Source organism: Carcharhinus amblyrhynchos, chromosome 9, assembly GCF_965287045.1.
Source record: "Carcharhinus amblyrhynchos chromosome 9, sCarAmb.v2.hapA, whole genome shotgun sequence".
Classification (NCBI taxonomy): Eukaryota; Metazoa; Chordata; class Chondrichthyes; order Carcharhiniformes; family Carcharhinidae; genus Carcharhinus; species Carcharhinus amblyrhynchos.
Genome location: NC_137332.1, coordinates 16,288,761 through 16,311,382, shown reverse-complemented (window position 1 = coordinate 16,311,382; position 22,622 = coordinate 16,288,761). Strand labels below are relative to the sequence as shown.

Sequence of the window (22,622 nt, the reverse complement as noted above, 5' to 3'; positions counted from 1 at the left end):
GTTCCAAAAGCACTCTTTACGACCCTACCTACTTGTGATGCCACTTTTAGGGAATTATGTATCTGCACTCCCAGATCCCTCTGTTCTACTACACTTTTCAGTGTCCTACCATTTACCTTGTATGTTCTACCTTGGTTTGTCCTTCCAAACTGCAATAACTCACATTTATCTGCGTTAAACTCCATCTATTTCTCGGCCCATTTTTCTAGCTGGTCCAAATCCCTCTGCAAGCTTTGAAAACCTTCCTCACTGTCCACTATTCTTCTTATCTTTATCAGCAGCAAATTTGCTGATCCAGTTTACCATATTATGACTGGCAAAAACTTGGGAGTGGGAGGGAGATGATTGGGTTGTCATGTTCAATGTCAACCAACAACAACATTGGTAGAGCTAAAAAAAAAGGTCCTGTTGAAGGACTGTGGAGCTCGGATTGAAATTGAAGTACAGAATCTCTCAGGCAAAAATTTCTGAATTGTTACCTGAGCCATGTGCAGAGCAACAAACAGATGAACAAATCTATTAGATTTTTTTGAGGTTGTGACTATCGGGTATATAAAGGGAAAGCGTTGGATGTGGTGTATTTGGATTTTCTATTACTTTCACCCAGCCAATTTGAAAGTGATTTGATTAATTTCTTACTGCAGCTTTGTGTCCTTCAACCAATCTGCAAAGTAAATGTATTATCCCTATGAGCTCTTTATTTTGTGCTATTGCCTCTTAAGTGGCAACTTATCAGTATCCTTTGAAAAACATCTTGTCATTATCTCCTATTAGTGACACGTGATAATGACTAGACGCTTTGGTCAAAGAGGCAGCGACATCTTTTTGGCTAGATAGTGTACTAATCAGATCAGTACACTATTAACCTGTATAGTTAATAGTATACGAACTATCGCCCGTTGTATTTCCCCACATTACGCTTCAAAAATATTTGATTATGGGAGAGATACTTTGGAAGTTCTTGAGTTGTTGAGATTGCTGCCTTAGCTGTAGATTGAAAATTAAATAAATAATACGTTGTGGTGCCTCCTCATTCTCAGATTGTTGTATCCTGCTGCAGAAATGCTAATGTGAAAGCCTTGAGTAAATGGGGCAAAATAAAGACAGGGTACTGGTAACAAAATGTTACCCCTCTTATTTCTAGATTCTGTAAGCATTGATTGAATGTGATATTTCAAAGACAGTTCTGTCACAGAATATTTTTGGATTTGTTAAACCACCAACGGGCTAATTGTCTCAAGTAAGTATCTACATGACATACAGCCTATTTAACATCTATAAAATGTTAGACTTTACCATAAAGATACACAAAAAGGAAAATGCACTAAAACAACACATTTTATAGAATGAAAGGGATTGTAGTTGTACTCTCTTAAAACAAAATCTGCTTTGAAAGTTGTTCAAGTTCAATCACTGATTTGTGGGATAGACAAAGTAGATAGGATAGGGTTGTCCTGATTTGTATGTGTGATACACCATTTCTCAGTCAATGGAAACATAAATGAGACAGTGAAATGTTGGTGATTAATACTGACATCTTAAAAATTAAAATGAGAAGCATTTTCAGTTTTTGTGATTTAACCGTAGAATCACCATAATGAAGCCGATGTGTGAAAAGGTAAGAGGAAGTGCACAGGAAATTCTTAGTATACACCCATATCGTTTTCCAAGTAAAACTATATAACCAAATTTTAAAATAGTATTGGCCCAACATTATCCACCTTCAATCTGATTTTGCAGTGACACGTGGATTTGTTCCAAGGTGCAAGTTAAAACATGTTGAGAATTTTAATGGTAGAATTTAGTAAATGCAAGTACACCCACACTAGTACTTGAATGAGTTAAACTACAGAAATGATAGATTTAAATCAGTGTTGCTTTTCTTACTGCTCGGGTCATGGGTAGGTCATCCTTAAATGATTTACTCATACTCATATTCTGAAACCACAAAAAAACTTAATTCTTGTCAAAAGCTGTTAAGATTCAGAATATAGTGCTGCGGTTGGTGCTCCTATTAAAAAGCATCACAACTTGAGTTCGTTATACAAGTTGAAAGTGCAAACACTTTTTGCAGTGAAAAGTTGTGATAATTTCACTCTTCTACCAGAGACAAATCAAAAGTTGCTTCTTCCAAAATATCCTTTAAAAAAATTGCCAGTTTCAGAAATCATAAAATGTTTATCTTGATTTGCGGGACACTTTGGCCAGCGATGTTAAAATTACTGTTTATCACATGTCAATGTAAATATAATATGAGATTAAAAAAAGGTAAATTCCCTCACAACCATGTTCCTCGGTTGAAAATTAATCATGAGACTTGTCAAGTTAATGTACGTCAGTGCAGGATCATCATAAATCTTTTATATTGTGACAACCCTTAAAGACATGTTATTAAACATTTTCCTAATTTGTTTTGGCTCTCCAAATAGACTGAATACCACCCCCTTCCCCCTCAACATATTTGTGGGTGAATGCATTGCATGTCATGGCGCTGAGTATGGGAGTTACAAAATCCAGGTCCAATTTCTCCTCTCTGCTGAGTTAGTTGGTCCTAACTGGAGCCTTTAAAATACTCAAAGAACTGCTGTGGTGAAATGAAATTATAGCTAACTTTTCAATAAAAAATAAAATTGTTGGATCTATACAAAACATTGGACAGGCATGTTTGAAACATTTTTCAGTTCTTGATAACCCATTCTAGAAAATAAATTGGAAACATGGAAAGCGTCCAAGTAGAGGTTCACCAGAATGATGCTTAGGATGAGATTTTTGTGAAGGAAAGCCTGAAAACATGGGCACTTTTCCACCCAGAATTGGAAAGAAGTTCAGGAAATTCAAATAAAAGTTTTCAATTTTTGCGGGGTTTGCTGGGGTGAGTAGTGAAATATTTTTATGCTAATTGAAGCTGTAATAGGGAGGTGCATATTTCAAATTGGTAAAACAATTTTTATTCACTAAGCTGCACTGAAATTTGTACACAAATAGAACTCTAGTTTGTCCAATATATACATTCTCCCTTTGATAGTTCACTTGGCTGAGTCCAAAAAGCTAAGATGCAGGGTACAAATTGGGGATTCGTTATTGACCCCACCGTAACCATAACCACTACCCCTAATTCCTGTGAAACAAAACTTTGCACAAGATGTTGAGAAAGCCCTTTTAAAGCATACGTCAGATTCTGAAACGAGATATCCTTACATCTTCTTAACTTTTGTGCAAGCTGAAATTGACATTCATCAGCGTACTTGTGCAAATCCACAATTGAAACAGAATCCGCGTATACTCTTGTCAAATCTCTTTTGTGCTATACAAAGCCATAATAGGAGAAAACTTTTCTTTGTATCTCTGTAGTGTTGAAAATAGTCCCGAACTCAGATACATGTACTATTCGAACTCTAGCCTCATTTAAATTTCTGCACCAGTGGCAGCTCCTTTGGTTGCCAAGAGCATAAGCTCCGCCATTCTCTCCCTAAACCTTTCATACTTTGTCTCTCTACCTCCCTTTATTCCTTAAAACTTATTCCTATTGCCAAGCTTTTGATTACTTGCCTTAATATCTCGTCCTTGTTGTCCAATTTTTGACGTTATTGTGAAATGCCTTGGGATGTTTAACTATATTTAAAGCTATGTAAGTACAAGTTGCTGTTAATGTTCAGAAACCTTTGCAAGGTTTGGAGATACAAGGACTTGTCATGGGTATATACATATATATAAAAAAAGTACCAGTGTGCTGGTACTGATCAAATGATTTATTTTTCAGAAATTCAGGCTAATATGGACTTGTAAATTCATATATTTTTAAGATATGCAGATTAAAAATTCGAGTCTTTAAAAAAAAAGTCCAGTCTCCTCCCATATTTGCATGGTGGCTGATGGCTCATCCTATCACACCTATTACATCAATTTAGGAGTTTCCCCAATGATGTTTTCTCCATCTCTTTGACTCAACTCATCTGCATCTTGTTTGTATTTCCATCCAATTTTGGTTTCACACCCTTATAAGATGACACAAAATACTGACCTATTCTTCCATATTCTTGTGACAATGAAAATCTTTTCTTTGTATCTTTCAGATTCAGCCAGCAGCTATAATTAATTTGATGATTCCTTACTCCTTCTCTGATGAGACTCTGGAATTTCTGCACTTCTCTAAATTTAACCCCCAAAAAGTTTAGTTTTTGTAGTTAAATACTGAAGACTTAAGCTCAAATCTTAAAGGCTCCTATCATTCATGACATCTCTATTTTAGCACCTTCTGCACTGTTGGCACAGTTACAAAACAAAGTTTACCGGAATGATGACCTTACTGCCACCTTTAGCCTCAAACTTCATTTCCCCTTCCTTTTTCTGGTTATATCTTTGACGTTTTACCACCACGATAGTTGCACCTTCTCTTGTTTCTCTTAAGCTTCAAAAACATATCCTTATGTACCCTTTTCACTTCTTGTGTCATATGTAAGAATGAGTTACAAGAAAAGTATGACATTGAAATATAATATGCCACCCCTTTCTTGTAACTCATTCTTACATAGGATCTCAAAATTGGCTTCTATCATTTCCTCCCAGTATTCTTTCTTTAAAAACTCAAGCTTGTTGTATCTAGTTTCTCTTTCCAGATTTACACTGAATTTCACTTCAATATTGTTCAAACTCTGGTGTCCTGCATTTGGGCCTCCAGTCTTTACTTCGGTTTTTCAGCTAAGCAAAGTACCAGATATAATATCAAACAATTTATGAGCAGTTTAAGAAATAACATTTGTGTATTTAGATCAGTGGATCATACAGGTTCATTAAGACCCAATATAATTAGAGTTCCATCAGACCAATCGTCCTGTATAAATGTTTCAGAGTCAATTTTATTGGACATTTCCATAAATCAATAATTGTCAGCATGCAGAAATAATTCTGTTCTTCTAATAAAACATTGGGTATTGAACAATATATCAAACATGTTGGACGACTAAATAAAGTTACTTTTAGTCCTTCCAACACCTTTAGTGAACAACCGGGCAGCATCCACTTGCATCGCTGAACTTTGCAGTGTGTACAAGTAGAGATTCTTGACCAGTATTTACTTATACTGGAAACATATTAAGAATACTCGTAATGTTATCTTAGGTCCACCCCACAAACACTGGGTGTTCCAAAACACTGATTTCATAAGAACATAAGAACATAAGAAATAGGAGCAGGAGTAGGCCATCTAGCCCTTCGAGCCTGCCCCGCCATTCAATAAGATCATGGCTGATCTGTTGTGGCTCAGTTCCACTTTCCCGCCCTCTCCCCATAACCCTTAATCCCCTCTCTTATCAAGAACCCATCAACCCGCTTCTTAAAAATATTTAGCGAGGCAGCCTCCACCACTTCAACGGGCAGAGAATTCCAGAGATTCACCAGCCTTTGAGTGAAGAAGTTCCTCCTCAACTCCGTTCTAAACCGCCTCCCCTTTATCTTGAGGCTGTGCCCCCTAGTCCTACTGTCTTTTTTGAGCGGGAAGAGTCTCTCCACCTCTATCCTATCCATCCCATTCATCATCTTATACGTCTCAATGAGATCTCCCCTCATTCTTCTAAACTCTAACGAGTACAAGCCTAGTTTATTCAGCCTCTCCTCATAGCTCAATCCCCTCAACTCCGGTATCAGCCTAGTAAACCTCCTCTGCACTCCCTCCAGGGCCAAAATATCCTTGCGCAGGTGCGGCGCCCAAAACTGCACACAGTACTCCAGCTGCTCCAGCCACAGTTTCTCCAGCAACTGTCTGAAGCTGAAACCTCAGCTGTTCTTTTGCCAAAATGCTTGTGCATGCTTTTATCATGTCTTGATTTGACAATCCGACCACACTCCGAGCCAATCTCCCACATCCTACCCTCTACAAACTTAAGATGCTAAACTCTGCTGCCTGTACCCAAACATGCATCAAGATCTAATCACCCATGTGTTTATTGGCCAACATTACCTCCTAAGCAATATCTCAATTTTAAGACCCACATCCTCGTCTGAAAGTACTCCATAACCTTGTCTTTCCTTACTGTGTAATCTCTTCCAACCCTACAACCCTCTGAAGTATCTGTATTCCTCTAAATTGGATCTTGTGCACAGCCAGTATTTTAATCAGTCCACCACTGGCTGCCATGTCTTCAGCTGCTGAGGCCCAAAGCTCTGGACTTCCTTCTCTAAACCTCTATCGTTAGAGGAGATAGTTAGTTGTAAACTGGGTACGATACCATGAGAAGGAAACAATGTCCAGATCTACAGTTCTGTGGATATCTGAAGATACAGAATGTGAAATAAAACTGGGAAAAAAAGAGGCATCTAACAAATGTTAGCTTCATATTCAGCTGCATGAAGAAAAGTTCTCATTTCAGTCTACATGAGATTGTGACCCTGTATTCTACACTCTGAAATCAAGGGGAGCATGTTCCCAACACTGATTTTGTCAAGTCCCTTAAGAGCCTAATATGTTTCAATAAGACCATCTCTCATTCTTCTCAAGTGGAGACACAGGCCTGTTCTATTCGATCCCTCCTCAAAAAGTAAACACACTATCACAGGAATCAGTCAAGTAAATCTACTGGACGCCATTGAAGGCAAATATCTTCTCCCTTAGAGAAGGAGATCAAAACTCGACATACAACTCCAGGTGTGGTCTCACCAATGCCCTGTATAATTGCAGCAACATTTCTTCACTCTTCTATTCCCATTTATCTGGCTAATGTGCCATTTGCTTTCCTTATTGCTTGCTGTACCTGAATGATGTTCTTGTGTAATTCACCTACAAAGCCACACCAGTCCCTCTGAAGATCAACATCTCTCAACGTTTAAAAAATATTCTGCTTTACTATTTTTGGAACGAAGTGGGTAACTCCATTTCTCTACGTTTTGTTCCATCAGCCACCAACTTGTTCAATCCAATGAAATCTAATTGTGTAATAATCCCAATTATAATATTTTAGAGAATGCTTTTTGAAAGTTCAAATACACATCCACGGATTTCCTCCTCTACCTGTCGGTTGTAACTTTAAACAAAAATTTGTCAAACGCTATTTTCCCTTGCTTAATTGTGTTGATATTATCTAACAGTTGTAATGATTTTCAAAGTGCTGTTACACCTCTAGTATTACATTTTAGCATGTTCTCACTATCGATAGCAGGCTAATTGGCCAGTAGTTTTTGGTTTTCCCCTTCCTTTCATGAATCGTGGGGTTTTGTTTGCTACACTCCAAACTACGAGAACTTCTTTGGAATCTGGAGTAGTTCCTATAGATTGGAGGGTAGCTAATATAAGCCCACTATTTTAAAAGGGAGGTAGAGAGAAAACAGGGAACTATAGACCAGCAAGCCTAACGTTGGTACTGGGGAAGTTGCTGAAGTCCATTATCAAGAATTTCATCATTTGGAAGGCAGTGGTATAATCAAAGTCAGCATGGATTTACAAAAGGGCAATCATGCTTGACAAATCTATTAGAATTTTTTGAGGATGTAACTGGTGGAGTTGACTGAGGAGAACCAGTGGATGTGGTTTATTTAGACTTTCAGAAGCCTTTTGACAAGGTCTCACATAATACACTACTGTATAAGTTAAAGCACATGGGATTGCAGGTAATGTCTTGATGTATAGAAAGCTAGTTAGTAAATAGGAAGCAAAATGTTGGCATAAATGAGTCTTTTTCTGATTAGCAGTCAGTGACAAGTGGGGTTCTGCAGGGTTCTGTGCTTGCACCCCAACTGTTCATATTTACATATTGATGATTTGGAAGGGGGAACTGAATGTATTATCTCCAAGTTTGCAGATGATACCAAGTTGGATGGGAGGGTGAGCTGTGAGGAGAATGCAGAGACACTTCAGCATGATTTGGACAAGCTGAGTGTATGTGCATCTGCATGGGATGTAAGTATAATGTGGATAACTGTGAGGTTATTCGATTTGGTAGCAATAATACAGATTATTACTTGAATGGGTGTACATTGAGAGAGGTGGATACCCAACGAGATTTTGGAGGCCTCGTGCATCAGTCGCTGAAAGTAAGTGTGCAAAGTACAACAGACAGTAAAGAAGGCAAATGGTATGTTGGCCGTCGTGGTGAGAGCATTTAATTATAGGGATAGGGATGTTTTGCTGCAATCGTATAGGGCATTGGTGAAGTCACACCTGGAGTATTGTGTCCAGTTTTGATGTCCTTATCTGAGGAAGGATGTCCTTGCTATAGAAGAGAGTACAGTGAAGGTTTACCCAGCTGATTCCTGGGATGGCATGCCTGTCATATGAGGAGAGACTATCTCGGTTAGGATTATATTCACTGAAGTTCAGAGGAGTGAGAGAGGATCTCATAGAAACTTATAAAATTCTAACAGGGTTAGACAGGGTAGATTCAGAAAAATTCCCCCAAAGGTGGGGGTGTCCAGAACTGGGGATCATAGTTTGAGGATAAGGGGTGAACCTTTTAGAACTGAGGTGAGGAGAAACTTGGTGGTGCATGTATGGAATTCACTGCCACATAATGTAGTTGTGGCCAAATGTTGTCAAATTTCAAGAGGAAATCAGAGAAAGCTGTTGGGGATAAAGGGATCAAGGGATGGTATCAATGGAGGATCAGGATATCGAATTTGATCAACCATAATCAAAATGAATGGTGGAGCAGGCTCAAAGGACCGAATGGCCTACTCCTGCTTCTAGTTTCTATGACTATTCTAAAATTCTGGGAATTTTGGAAGATGATAGCCATGTATCCATCATCTTTCTAGCCATCTCTTACAACATGAGCATGTAGACCATTAGGTTCAGGGGCTTGTCAGCATTTGGTCCTACTATTTTGTTACTAACTCTTTTCTTCACATTTCCTCCTTCAAATTCCTCATTCCGTAGGCTGTTGGTTCTCAAAACCAGAACGCTTTTAGCACCTTCTACCAAGAAGATACAAAAGTATACATTTAAGATCTCTGCCATTTCCTTATTTCCCATTCCTTTTTCTTCTGTTTCTGCCTCAAAGAGACCCATATTTTATTCCACTAATCTCTTCCTTTTTACAAACCTACAGAAAGTATTACAAATCTGTTTTTGTGTCTTGCTTGTATTTTCTGATTGGGAGGGTGAGGTCATGGTGGGTTTCAAAAGCAACGGTGAGAACTTTAAGATCCTGGTGATCAGGAGCCAGCGGACACAGTGGTGGTGATTGAGCAAGATGGGATAGGAATTAGGACATGATCAGAAGAGTTTTAGTTAGCATAAAACTTATGGTGGGTGGAATGAGAGAGACCAAGCAGGGCTGCATTGGAATAGTCAAGGCTGGAGCTAGCAAAAGCAGGAATGAGTCTTTTAGTAGCAGTGAGCTGAGACAGCTGAATTTGAGAGCGTAGATACAAAAGTAGGCATTCTGGGTGAAGAGGCAATATGTGCCCCTAGTCAAATATGACACCAGTTTATGAAAATTCTGGTTCAACTTTGGTCAGTAGCCAAAGCAAAGGGGATGTAATTTATAGCTAGGGTATTTTACTGGGGACTGAAGACAATGGCTTCAGCCTTCCTATTACGTAATTGGAGAAAATTACTTCACACGTGAACAATTTACAGTCAGTGGAGTAGTTGAGAGATCTAGTGGTGAGGAAGAGCTTGGTGATTTCGTGCACCTGTATAAACAGATGTGCAATGTTAAATCCAGGCATTTTAATCAAGTTTATAAATTATTAAAATCTGAAGATCTTGAAATTTAAGTTTATTTCCTGGTGAACCTCACCTCACTAAATCTCTGCCTACTTTTGATCTTCATCCTGAAACAGCAGATGAGAAAAACTTGATCTATTTTGGAGCATTCGACATCAAATGAGAAACTTAAGCTTTGGGATATAGAATATGAACTGTAGAACATGGGCAATTGAAGAAGGCAGCTCACCATCACCTTCTCAAGGGTAACTGGGAATGGGCAATAAATGCAGGCCAGCCAGTAACACCATGTCCTATGAATGAATTTTAAAAAATTAGTGTGGCAATACTTTTGGTTTAAGGAAAATGTAACTTTAAATTCAAGGAAGGACTATTGAAAACTTCTGATGTGTAAGTCACCTCAGATTCTACAAGTTTCATTTTACTGTCATTAGCAGAAGACAAAATATGCCACAGATGTGAGAGACTGATAACCATCTTAAAGGAGAAAAAAGGTCATTAAGAGGGCAGACAAAGCCACGTTTTCTCATTATTCTGCATTAGTCATAGTGAAAAACTAAATCTGAACCTTCAGCTACAGAACATGTCTGAAGGAATCTGTAGTTGCCCGTTTTGTCATTTTGATGTTCTATCCAACATAGCTGCCAGATTTTCATTTTTCTAGTATGAGAAATCAAATATTTTGTACAAGTAATTTAATCCAATGAACTATTATGGGCGGTTGAATTGCATTGAGCCATTAGTTATGCTTAAAGCTATTCGTAATCTGGTATAGATACAGATTTTAAAACAGTAGCCATTAAGTGGAAAATCAGTTTTATGTATAAGAAGCTGTGTTGTAAATGTATGAAAAACATTGATTAGACCAAAGCACTTTATAGTGAAATCACTGACATTTGGCAATTAATGGCAATTACTTGTGAGCAGCCTTTGAAGGTTTTTATTGTTTGGTGCAGTACGCAAGTGGAAGATTATATCATGGTTATCAGGTACAACATGATGTCCATGTGCCACCTGCCCACTGCAGAGTCTACAAATCACCCTGAACTGATCAGCCATTTCAAAGCCCATCAAACTGGAGTGGAAGCAAATTATTCCTGATCACAAGGGACTGCCTAAGCAGTATAGATTTGCAAGCATGTTGTGGTGGTCAAAATACACAAATCATCATCCTATTTAAAAATTTTAATATAAAATATCCAAACAGACCAGCCGAAATACAGAGGTCCAAAAAAATCCATAACTTTGTTTTCTAGGATGGCACGGTTTCTCAGCTCCAGGGACCTGCGTTCGATTCCCAGCTTGGGTCACTGTCTGGATACAGTTTGCACATTCTCCCTGTGTCTGCGTGGTTTTCCTCCAGGTGCTCCGGTTTCCTTGCACAGTCCAAAGATGTGCGGGTTAGGTGCATTGGCCATGATAAATTGATCCATTGTGTCCCGGGATGCGTAGGTTAGAGGGGTTAACGAGGTAATGTGGCTAGGACCCAGGTGGGATTGTTGTCGGTGCAGACTTGATGGGTTGAATGACCTCCCCTTGCACTGTAGGGAATTCATGGAATAATCATAAATTTGTCAAATTTTGGATACTCCAGGTACTAATGTTCCCTTCAATTTTTTTTAGCGGGGCGCAACTTAGTGGGAGCATTAACAGGTACAAATCTTACAGTACAGTTTCCTAGATTTCTTTTGGAAATGGAGCTTCTGCTTCTGATGTAGAGCACGGAGGTTTCCATTCTCCAGCCCTCTGTCAGGGCCAGTTCAGCATCGGCATAGACATGCTGGATCTCACTGGATCACTAGATAAAACCAGGGGCCCCATCTGAAACTGTCAACTGAGTTTAGGACTTGGCCACCAAAGGTAAAGAAACTTCTTTTTAAAGTAGCTTCTTAATACAAGGAGCAGTTGGGACCGTAGTCAGCAGCTTTTCCTATAAACTCCCTCTCCCCCTAAGAGCCATTCTTTCGGCTCCTTTCTGTCACCGTATTCTTGGTGATCTTCAAGGTTTTGGACTACATTAACATAGAATTAAAGAAGCTTGATCAGTACTGAAAAAGAAACTGCTTGTCTTGCATTTGGATAATTATGGTTCTAGCAGTTCCAAATGCCTTTAGATTTCTTCTTTATTTTCTGAAGGCAATGATGATTCTGTTATCGGATGCGTTTGCATCTAACAGTTTTAAGACTTACAGGTACAACAGAAATGCTCACCGAATATCTTGCAAAGCTCCTGTGACCTGTAGCTAAAGTAGAACTCACAAAGTTTTGTTTAGCAACCGTGCACACATTCAACCCCAATTTGAAAGTGCTCAATCATTCAGTATAAAACAGGATGTTTCTCTTCATCCTAGCCTTGCTAATCATTGGACTTGTTCTCATAATAATGGCAACGCTATTAGCACTCTGCATTGTAAATGTAACAGCAACTTCTGGTGTCCTCAGATGCATAGTTATGGGCAGAATTCCCGACTTTTTATGCAATAAAAACAGGCGAAAATGTTGGGGCTAGTGCCTTCATGTTTAAATACTGAATAACTCTTCTGGTCCTGAAAAATTCATTTTATAACATCTCATTCTCTCTGAAGAAAAAGTTAGTCTATCTTTTATCCCTGTCTCTTTTTTTGTTTCTTTGGCTGTGAACCTGATTGGCATGACTTGCCCATTCTTAACTGCCCATGAGAAGGTGGTGGTGAACCATCTTGAACCACTGCGGTCCATGTGGCATAGGTACACCTATAGTGCTGTTAGGAAAGTATTTTAGGTTTTTGACCTTGTGTTGATGATATGGTTCAAAGGGACTTGAAGGGGAACATACAGGTAGTGGTGTTGTCATGAATTTTATCTTGCTTTCCTTACAGCGATGTGGTTGACCTTCAACTGCCCTCAGACAACTAGGGATGGGTAATAAATACAGGCCTACTAGCAAAGCCCATGTTCCATGAATGAATTAAAAAAAACATGATTTTACTAAGTATCAAATATTCAAAATAATTCTAATACTTTCTGGTTCGTTGAGGATTCTTAAATCTGGTTAGAGTCTCTCTGCTTGTCCTAATGACCTATGCCATGGTTCCCCTATATTGCTCACCATATTGGAAAAGACATAGGATGTCTCTCTTTAGAAGCCAGTCAAATTTTTGTGGGCATCTGTCAGTGAGAGATATTCATTTTCAATCTCATCCATCACTTGCAGATCCGCACATAGTTGACCTTGTTGATCCTTACGAGGCTCTGTTCTTTGCCTCGTTACTCTTTTGCCCTTTATGTATTTGTAAAAGCTCTTTGGATTCTCCTTTGCCTTATCTGCCAAAGCAATCTTCTGTCCCCTATTTACCCTCCTGATTTCTCTCTCGACTCTACTCCTACACCTCTGTACTCTTCAAGGGATCCATTTGATCTTGGCTGCTTTTGCATGTCATATGCTGCCTCCTTCTTGGCCAGGTCCTCAATATCCTGTGTCATCCAGGATTCCCTACTTCTACCAGCCTTGCCCCTTCACTCTAAGAAGAATGTGCTTACCCTGAACCCTGATTAATAAAATTTTGAAAGCCTCCCATTTATCAGACATCCCCTTTGTCTGCCAACAGACTCCCCCAATCAACTTTTGAAAGTTCCTGTCTGATGCCATTAAAATTGGCCTTACCCAATTTACAATTTTAACTTTTGGGCCAGACCTATGATTCTCCATAGCTATCTTAAAATTAATGGAATTATGGCCAATGGTTGCAAAGTGATCCTGGTCACGTGCTCTTTCTTATTTCCTGAGGATGTCAAGTTCTGCCCCCTTTCTAGTTGGGCCATGTACATACTGAATGAGAAATTCCTCCCGAATATACTCAACAAATTTTTCTCAATCCAAGCCCCTAATACTGTGGCTGTCCCAGTCAGTGTTAGGAAAGTTACAATCCTCTGCTCTTACCACCCTATTTTTCTTGGAGCTATCTGTAATCTCCTTATATATTTGTTCCTCAATGTCACGTTGACTATTTAGGGGCCTATAGTACAATCCTATCCAAGTGATTTCCCCCTTATTTCTTTCTTCTGCCCTGCCCATGTAGTCTCAGTGGGCAAACCTTCAGAAATATTCCCTGTACTGCCATGATGTTCTTCCTAATGAAAAATGCAACTCCCCCTCCTCTCTTACCTCCTGTTCTATCTTTCCTATAGCACTGTATCCTGGAACAGGTGAGCTGCTAGACCTGTCCCTCATTAGCCATGTTTCAGTAATAGCTGTAACATCCCAGTCCCATGTACCCATCTATGCCCTGAGTTCATCTGCCTTGTTTCTCAGGCCTCTTGCATTGAAATAAATGCAGTTTAGTCTAGACTTCCTTTGCTTTCTGCCCTGCTCTTGCCTGACCTGTCTAGTAGTAGGATTACTGACACTGCCTTTATTATTTAACGTGCTGTCTTTAACTTCTATGCTGTCCTCGACGTCCTGTTCTATGTCCCGACTGCTTTGGTCCCACCCCCGCCAAGATAGTTTAAACCCTCTAGTTGCTCTAGCCAATCTCCCTGCCAGGATATTAGTCCTCCCCCAGTTCAGGTGTTACCAATCTCTCTTGAACAGGTCACCCCTGCTCCAGAAGAGATCCCAATGATCCACAAATCTAAATCCCTGCCCCCTGCACCAGTTCTCAGGCCCCACATTCATTTGCCTAATCTTTCTATTCTTGCTAGCACATGGTGCAGGCAATAGTCCAAAAATTACTACTTTCGAGTGCCTGGGCTTAAGTCTTCTGTCTAACTCTCTACATTCATGCTTCAGGTCCTGATCCCGTTTTCTGCCTATGTCATTAGTATTAATACGTACAAAATAATTCTGGTTGTTCACCAGGACTTTAAGAATGTCCTGTAACCACTGAGGGATGTCCTTGACCCTGGCACCAGAGAGGCAACACACCATCCTGGAGTCTCGATTGCAACCACCGAAACATCTGTCTGTGCCTTTAATTAGTGAGTCCCTTCTTATTACTACTCACTTGTTCCTTGCTCCACAGCAAAACCAGGTGTGGTGCCGTAGGCTGGCTGCTGCTGGTATTTCTCCTGAGAGGCTATCCCCCTCAACAGTATCCAAAATGTTGAAAGGGGAAGAGTCACAGGAGATGTCTGCAGTACCTGCCTGCCTTTCCCAATAGTCACCCATGCATCTGACTAAGCCTGTGGTGTGACAACCTCCTTGTAACTAATATCTATCACACTCTCTCTCCACAGTGCATCCAACTGCTGCTCCAACCAAACTGTGAGGAGCTGCAGCTGGGAACACTTCCTGCAGACCAAGTTGTCAAAAGAAACTAGATTGCTGTGTAATTTCCCACATCTGACAGGGGGAGCATACTACTGTCCGAATTGCAATAACTACCCTTTTACGGTTAAAAGGATAACAGAATCTTGACTCACCTTTCCCTTGCTTGTGGACTGCACAATGATCTTTCTTTGGTTAGAGGAGGAGAGAGGGAGGAAACGCTGAAATAGTGTTTGGGGTTTAACTGTCCCTTGATAACAGCTGCTCCACAAAACACTTTCTTGTTCAGATTCTCCTCCTGGAAAGCGTGACTGCGCCGAAGGTGCAAATTTTTACCCCAACGGCCAATCAGCATCGCCGCTCTGCTACCCTCTGCTTGTTTTCTTTTGAATTTCCATGGGTGTCTTGTTCCTTCTGGAGTGGGTGACTATGGCGAATGTTACAGATTTTACCACAACACGTAGGAGCAGAATTAGGCCGCTCAGCCCATCGAGTCTGCTCCGCCATTCAATCATGGCTGATATTTTTCTCATCCCCGTTCTCCTGCTTTGTCCCCATAACCGCTGGTCCCCTTATTAATCAAGAATCTATCTACCTCTAGCTTAAAGACAATCAATGACCTGGCCTTCACAACCTTCAGTGACAGAATTCCACAGATTCACCACTTTCTGGCTGAAGAAATTCCTCCTCATCTATTTTAAAGCATTGTTCTTTTAGCCTGAGGTTGTGCCCTCCTGGTTCTAGTTTTTCCTACTAGTGGAAACACCCTCTCCACGTCCATTCTATCCAGGCCTTTATATCCTGTAAGTTTCCATAAGATCCCCCCTTCATCCTTCTAAACTCTGAGTTCAGATCCAGACTCCTCAACCGTTCCTCATACTATAAGCCCTTCATTCCAGGGATCATTCTTGTGAACCTACTTTGGACCCTTTCTAAGGTCAGCACTTCCTTCCTTTGATATGGGGCCCAAAATTGCTCTCAGTACTCCAAATAGGGTCTGACCAGAGCCTTATACAGCTTCAGAACTACATCCCTGCTCTTGTATTCTTTTAAGATTAAAGTATCGGTTAGCATATTAGTATCGCTAGAGGTAAAACTGGCTCTCTCGTCAGTATTTGGTCTCTTTCTTGCTGTTGAATTTTGAGTAGTTTGCTATAAGCTGTGATGTTGAAGCATCTGCAAGGTTTTCTGGAAAAGCTTTCTCTGTAATTCTTGATTAAATAATTTCATTAAGGAGCATATATACTCATGCAAAAGTGATATCAATGTTTTAGGCCAAAGATCATAAGCTGACATGTCAGGTGTAATGTTTTCAAGGGCTTGGCACCTGTGCTTGATTTGGGCCCAGGTGACATCTGAAGAGTGTCGCAATGGAATAAAATAAAAGTCCACAGCATTAAAATAATTCATATTCACCATCATTCATTATCTGATCATTTTTTAATTCTATGAATAAATAAAAACAAAACTTAAATGTAGAAATGTGTTAAGTATTTACTGACTGATACCTGTACTCATTTTCATTGGAATTTATACGTTTACAATTAAATCATTAACGTCGCCAGGATTATACTTGGGTTCTGAAATTTTGGGATATTTATCCCTGAAAAACTAGGGTAGACTTTTAAGTTTGTATGAAAATTTACAGTTTTAGGCCAAAAATCATGGGATTGGTTTTTCTATGTAGATATTCTGTAATATAGTCTTATCTCCAAACATGTCACTGAAGTTGCCGTTTTGTTTGCAAAATGTATAGCTATTCAAGCTCACTGTTTTTAATTTCAGTGTGTGAGATGAAAACCGATGGAAATTCTGTTTTTTCTTGTAGTCTCTTGGCCTGAATTTCCCCAGGAGGCCTGGGGTTAGCGGAGGGCAGGTGAAAGTGTCCACATGCCCATTGGTGCCATCCTTGACCTTTTCCAATATCACAAGATCAGATCAATTTGTATATTCTGGTGCAACTAAGACACTTGGTCAGCTATGGGAGGTGAGGGATGCAATTTTGCCATGTCCTGTTGTGTTTTAGAACCCTGTAGTTGAGTTGTAGTGTTTACCTGTCCTGGCTTGTTGTACACATTCCACTTGTTGCATTTGTGCACACTAAATTGTCTGTCAGGAATTTTAAACTTGTGGTAAGTACAAACTCCTGATCCTGACCATTTTCATGAAAGTGTGGGAAGCAAAACAATTGAGCACTACATGAAATTGAGCTTCTGAACTTTGCTGTATTTGATAATACTGCACAACTATGCATACTGTGTTACTGTATGTAACATAGAAACTAAGTGAGGTGTGTGTGTGTAACATAGAACATTAGAGAACTACCTGTTACTTTGATAGTTATAGTTATGCCAACCTAATCGTCCCTTATGTCTTTTAAATCCCCCTCCCTTCTTTAGTTATTGATTTGATTTATTGTCAAGTATTAGTATACAGCGAAAAGTATTGTTTTTTGCATGCTATGCAGACAAAGCATACCATACATAGGGTAGGAAAGGGGAAAGTGCAGAATGTAATGTTATAGTTATAGCTAGGGTGAAGGGAACGATCAACTTAATGCAAGGTACGTCCGTTCAAAAGTCTGATGGCAGCAGGGAAGAAGCTGTTCTTATGTTGGTTGGCATGTGACCTCAGATTTCTGTATCTTCTTCCCAACAGAGAGGGTGGAAGAGAGAATGTCCAGGATGCGTGGGGTCCTTGATTATGCTGCCCGCTTTGCCGAGGCAGCGGGAAGTGTACATAGTCAGTGGATGGGAGACTGGTGTCTGTCAGCAGCTTCCTAATCTCCTTTTCTTCCCCTTCATACTTGCATATATTGAGCAAAGATAATGTGGTAGAAACCCACTTGCTCACCTCATCATTCATTCCTGTTACTCATAGTCCACAAGAGGGCACAAAATTATGTTCTGTCGCAAAATAAATTTGAACCCCTTTGTGAATAGGCGAAAGAGCAAAGGAATCAGAAGGATGTGGTTAGTATTTTTTATGTTTGATTTTGTGTTCTATGGAAAGGATGGCGGAAGAAAATTCAGTCGCAATTTTCTGATGGAAGTTGTAGATATGCTTGAAAAGGCAAAATTTGCTGAGTTAAAAGCAAAGGACAGGTGAGTGGGACCAGTTAGTGTTTTCAGGCTTGGGTACAGTGGGCTAAATGCCCACTGCTGTGCTACAAAATTTTGCTTCTGCGCCACGAAATTCATGAATAATCTCTGTGTTGAAAACTGGAAGCAGCCATCAACCTCCCAGAATACCTATTGGAAAGTGTTTTTAAACGTCTTTGTGGAAAAGTACAACAAACACTGCATTTTCAATCCAAATATTTTGCTGAAAGTTTTCATAAAATATATATCTAAGAACTGCAATTTTGACCTTAAAAAGCTGCATGTTTTCTGATCTGGCTTATTCACCTGCGGTTGGTTTCCAAAGAAATTAAGAAATAGGAGCAGGAGTTTGACCGCTGTTCTGACATCGGATATGATTATGGCTGATCTGCCTCAACTCTACTTTGCTGCCTGCTCCCATGTCCCTTGATTTCCAAAAAAAATCCCTTGACCTCCAGAAACTAAAAGTCTGCCTATACCTGCTTTGATTACACTCATCAATGGAGCATCGATAACCCTCTGAAATAAAGAATTCCCAAGGTTCATATCCTCCTGAGTAAATAAATTCCTCCTCGTCTTGTACCTAAAAATTCGCCTTCCTCTTCTGATGCTGTGATATTGCGTACAGCAGACACCTTAAATCCCTGCAGTAATATCACCAGCGATGCCTCTGCAAAATCCTGCAAGTTCAGTAGTGGGATGGATACTCCAATATCAGTGTCCTCGCTCAGGCCAGTATCCTTAGTTTCAAGGCACCGGTTAAGGTTAATTGGCCGCCTTGGCCAGGCAGCAGCATTTGCACCCCTGAAAAAAGACTCCCACAGCAAGCTGTCTACTCCAGGCTTCACCATGGCAAACAATTACCAGAATGGCAAAGGAAACTTGGGGAGGCAATGGCCTGGTGGTATTATCACTATTATTAATCCATAAACTCAGCTAATGTCCTGGGGACTTGGGTTTGAAAACCCAGATGGTGGAATTTGAATTCAATAAGATATCTGGAATTAAGAATCTACTTGACCATGAAACCATTGTCAATTGTCAGAAAAACCCATCAGTTGTGTTTTTGGCAATGCTGCACCACCTCGTGACAAAATATGGATTCATGGGAATTCCATTATGTCTAATGTTTAAAATATACCTGATTTCTTTGCAATAACAATAACAGCCAGATTTTCGATTACTATTGTCTATCTAAGAGAAGGTTAAACCTTTAACTGTATACCACTGCCCACCACCACGCCCGCCCCCCCCCCCCCCCCCCTCAAATTTTGTTTGAACTCAGGATTATTTTCTGCACTGAATCTGTTTCCATTTAAAACACCTTTAGTGTCATTTTAACTTAGCTTGAAACCTGTTCTCTGTGCTTTATTTTTTAAACCTTGGCCCCAACAAGAGGGCCATTGTAGCTGATGTTCCATCGGTGCTGCTTCTCCTCCATACACTAACGCATGAGGTGTGGTCAAAAATGAATAAGTGAGGCAGGGAAGCACAGAACAGACTAGCATTCTGCCCCCACCCCCACTCACCCATGTAACTTGGCTTCCAGAGCCCAGGTGAAAGCCATGTTCTGTCAGCAGGGAGGAGGCAGCCTGGATCCAGTAACTGGATAGTGATGGTTTACTTTTCTTTCTCCTCCACTCTGACCACTCTCATGGATTCTTTTAAATCTTCCTGCTGCCTCCAGAAAGCTGAGGGAACCTCTGGTCTAATAAGCATTTCCTTTGAGGTGATAGGATGGTTGTCGCTAGGACTAGGAACAGAGGCATCAGATCTTCAAACAAAAAGCTGTAATGCTAAACCTTTGCCTGACTTGTGTTTAAATTGTGGAGGTATAATTTGGAAGTTGCTTTGATTAAGTCAAATCAGGCAATTCACTAATTTGGGAAAATGTAGTGTGTTTATCATTTTGCATTATTAGCATTAGCCCGTTATGATGGGATAACTTGCTTTCTGGATCCATTTGCTGTGTGATGGTTTAACAATTGTATTCATCCACCTTCAGGAAATAAATTGTAAATGAATGGTACCTTTTATATTCTCAGGGTGTTCCAAATACTATGAAAGACTTTTGAAATATAGCCACTTGTAAGAAAATGTGCACAAGATCCTGTAAGAACAATGAGAATGGTGACCATAATCTGTTGACCTGTTTTGTTAATGTTGATTTGAGGGATAAATGCTTCGTCAGGGCATCCAGAGATCTCCCCTAATTTGAAATGGGGCCTTTTACATCCACCTGAGGACTGACAGTTGAATGTGTTATTTGAAGGACAGCACCTCAGACAGTGCAGCAGTTCCTCAATACTGAATGGAGGTATTACTATATGCTGGTTTATGGAATGGGTCTTGGAACCCGTGCTATTCTAACCCAAATGTGAGAATCAGGTGATTAAGCTAAGTGATGTCTGAAAAAGCACAAGAAAGGGAATATGCGTGGAATGCTTAGTGTTACAAACCCAGTTGTGTTGCTACTGGAGGGAAGATTCCAGAATGGAACCCTGGCTGAAAAGATCATAGCTTTTACTTTTTTTAGAAAATGTAAAGGAGCAGAGTCACAGGACTGCTCATAATTAGGTGGGGGGGGGGGGTAGGTGACATTACGGGGTCTAAAGTTAAGGAGAGGGTACAGGTAAGGGAAGAGGCCGTGGATGTCCCAATAATAAAGGGAGTAGGGGGCGTGAGTATGGTTGGTGGCGTTCTGGCAAATAGGGTCCAGGTGAAGGCTGGGATGAAGGCACTTCATCTGAATGCACGAAGCATTCGGAATAAAGTGGATGAGCTGGTGGTGCAGATCAGCACAAATGGATATGATCTGGTGGCCATTACAGAGACAGGGACTGGGAGCTGAATGTCCAGGGGTATCAAGTGTTTAGAAAGGATAGGCGGGAGGAAAAAGGTGGGGGGGGGGGGGGGGGAGGTGTAGCTCTGCTGATTAAGGATAGCATCAAGGTGGTAGCAAGGGATGACATAGGAACCAAAGAGCAGAAAGTGGAATCTTTGTGGGTGGAGATTAGGAACAGCAAAGGGAGGAAGACGCTGGTGGGTGTCGTCTATAGGCCCCCGAATAATGATCTGGAGGTGGGGCGGGCTGTTAACGCGCAAATAAGTGCGGCGTGCAGGAATGGGACGGCCGTAGTTATGGGGGATTTCAATCTACATATTGATTGGTCGACCCATATTGGACGCAGTGGGCTCGAGGAGGAGTTCTTGGAATGCTGCCGGGATAGTTTCCTTGAACAGTGTGTGTTGGAGCCGACGAGGGAGCGAGCTATCTTGGATCTGGTGTTATGTAATCAGGCGGGTAGAATTAGGGACCTTGTGGTGAAGGATCCTCTTGGGGAGAGTGATCATTGTATGGTGGAGTTTCTGGTGCAGATGGAGGGGGAGAAAGTGGGTTCCCGGACATGTGTCCTTTGTTTGAACAGAGGAGAGTATGGTAGGATGAGAGACGAATTGGCGAATGTTGACTGGGGGAGTGCGTTGGAAGGTAGGTCTGCTGAGGAGCAGTGGAGGATCTTTAAGGAGATCTTTCTTGGTGCTCAGCAGAAATTTATTCCGATGGTTAAAAAGGACCGTAGGAGGAGAGGTAATAAGCCGTGGATAACGAAGGAAATGAACCAAAGTGTTAAATTAAAAGTGGAGGCGTTTAGAGTAGCTAAGAGTAGTGGGCGAGAAGAGGATTGAGAGAGGTTTAAATGTCAACAAAGATTGACAAAGAAGTTGATAAAGAAGGGTAGGAGAAACTATGAAGCTGGGCTAGCGCTTAATATAAAAAAGGATAGCAAGAGTTTTTATAAATATATAAAAAGGAAGAGGCTGGCTAGGGTGAACGTTGGACCCTTAGAGGATGAGAGGGGGGACTTAGTGGTAGGGGATGGGGAAATGGCTGAGGTCTTGAATAACTTTTTTGTTTCGGTCTTCACAGAGGAGGACGTGAATAATTTGCCGGGTGTTAGCGATGGAAAGGTGGTAGGACTGGAGGGTCTCAATGACATTATTGTTACTAGAGAGGCGGTGCTCGACAGACTGGTGGGACTGATTTGTGGACAAGTCCCCAGGACCGGATGGAATGCATCCGAGGGTTCTGAAAGAAATGGCGGAGGTGATAGTGGATGCCTTGGTGGTTATTTTCCAAACGTCACTGGATTCCGGGGAAGTGCCGGAAGATTGGAAAACGGCTAATGTTACGCCGTTGTTTAAGAAGGGTGGCAGGGAATTATGGGCCGGTTAGTTTAACGTCTGTTGTAGGTAAAATGTTAGAATCCGTCATCAAGGAGGAAATAGCGAGGCATCTTGAGGGGAATTGCTTGATAGAGCAGATGCAGCACGGTTTCGTTAAGGGGAAGTCGTGTCTGACAAATTTATTGGAGTTCTATGAGGATGTGTCTAGGGCGGTGGTTAGAGGAGAGCCAGTGGATGTGGTCTGTCTTGATTTTCAGAAGGCGTTTGACAAGGTACCTCAAGAGGTTATTGCAGAAGGTCAGGGGGCATGGAGTTGGGGATAGGGTGTTAGCGTGGATAGAGGATTGGTTGCCAAATAGGAGGCAGAGAGTGGGGGTTAATGGGTGCTATTCGGATTGGTGGTTGGTGACTAGTGGAGTGCCCCAGGGGTCGG

At 40.8% G+C, this 22,622-nt stretch overlaps 1 protein-coding gene across 9 annotated transcripts in view; it reads left to right on the top strand.

Annotated features, from left to right (window-relative positions):
• LOC145347607 (ecotropic viral integration site 5 protein homolog) overlaps positions 1-22,622 on the top strand; it is a 230,399-nt gene that overhangs the window by 141,759 nt on the left and 66,018 nt on the right. For 4 of the 9 annotated variants that reach the window (XM_080195216.1, XM_080195215.1, XM_080195222.1 and 1 more), the window contains one exon: positions 16,732-16,890. The exons of the other annotated variants lie outside the window; for them this stretch is intronic. In XM_080195216.1, the coding sequence (XP_080051342.1) occupies positions 16,732-16,890 (159 nt within the window). The remainder of the gene's footprint in view (positions 1-16,731; positions 16,891-22,622) is intronic. 9 annotated transcript variants of the gene reach the window in all.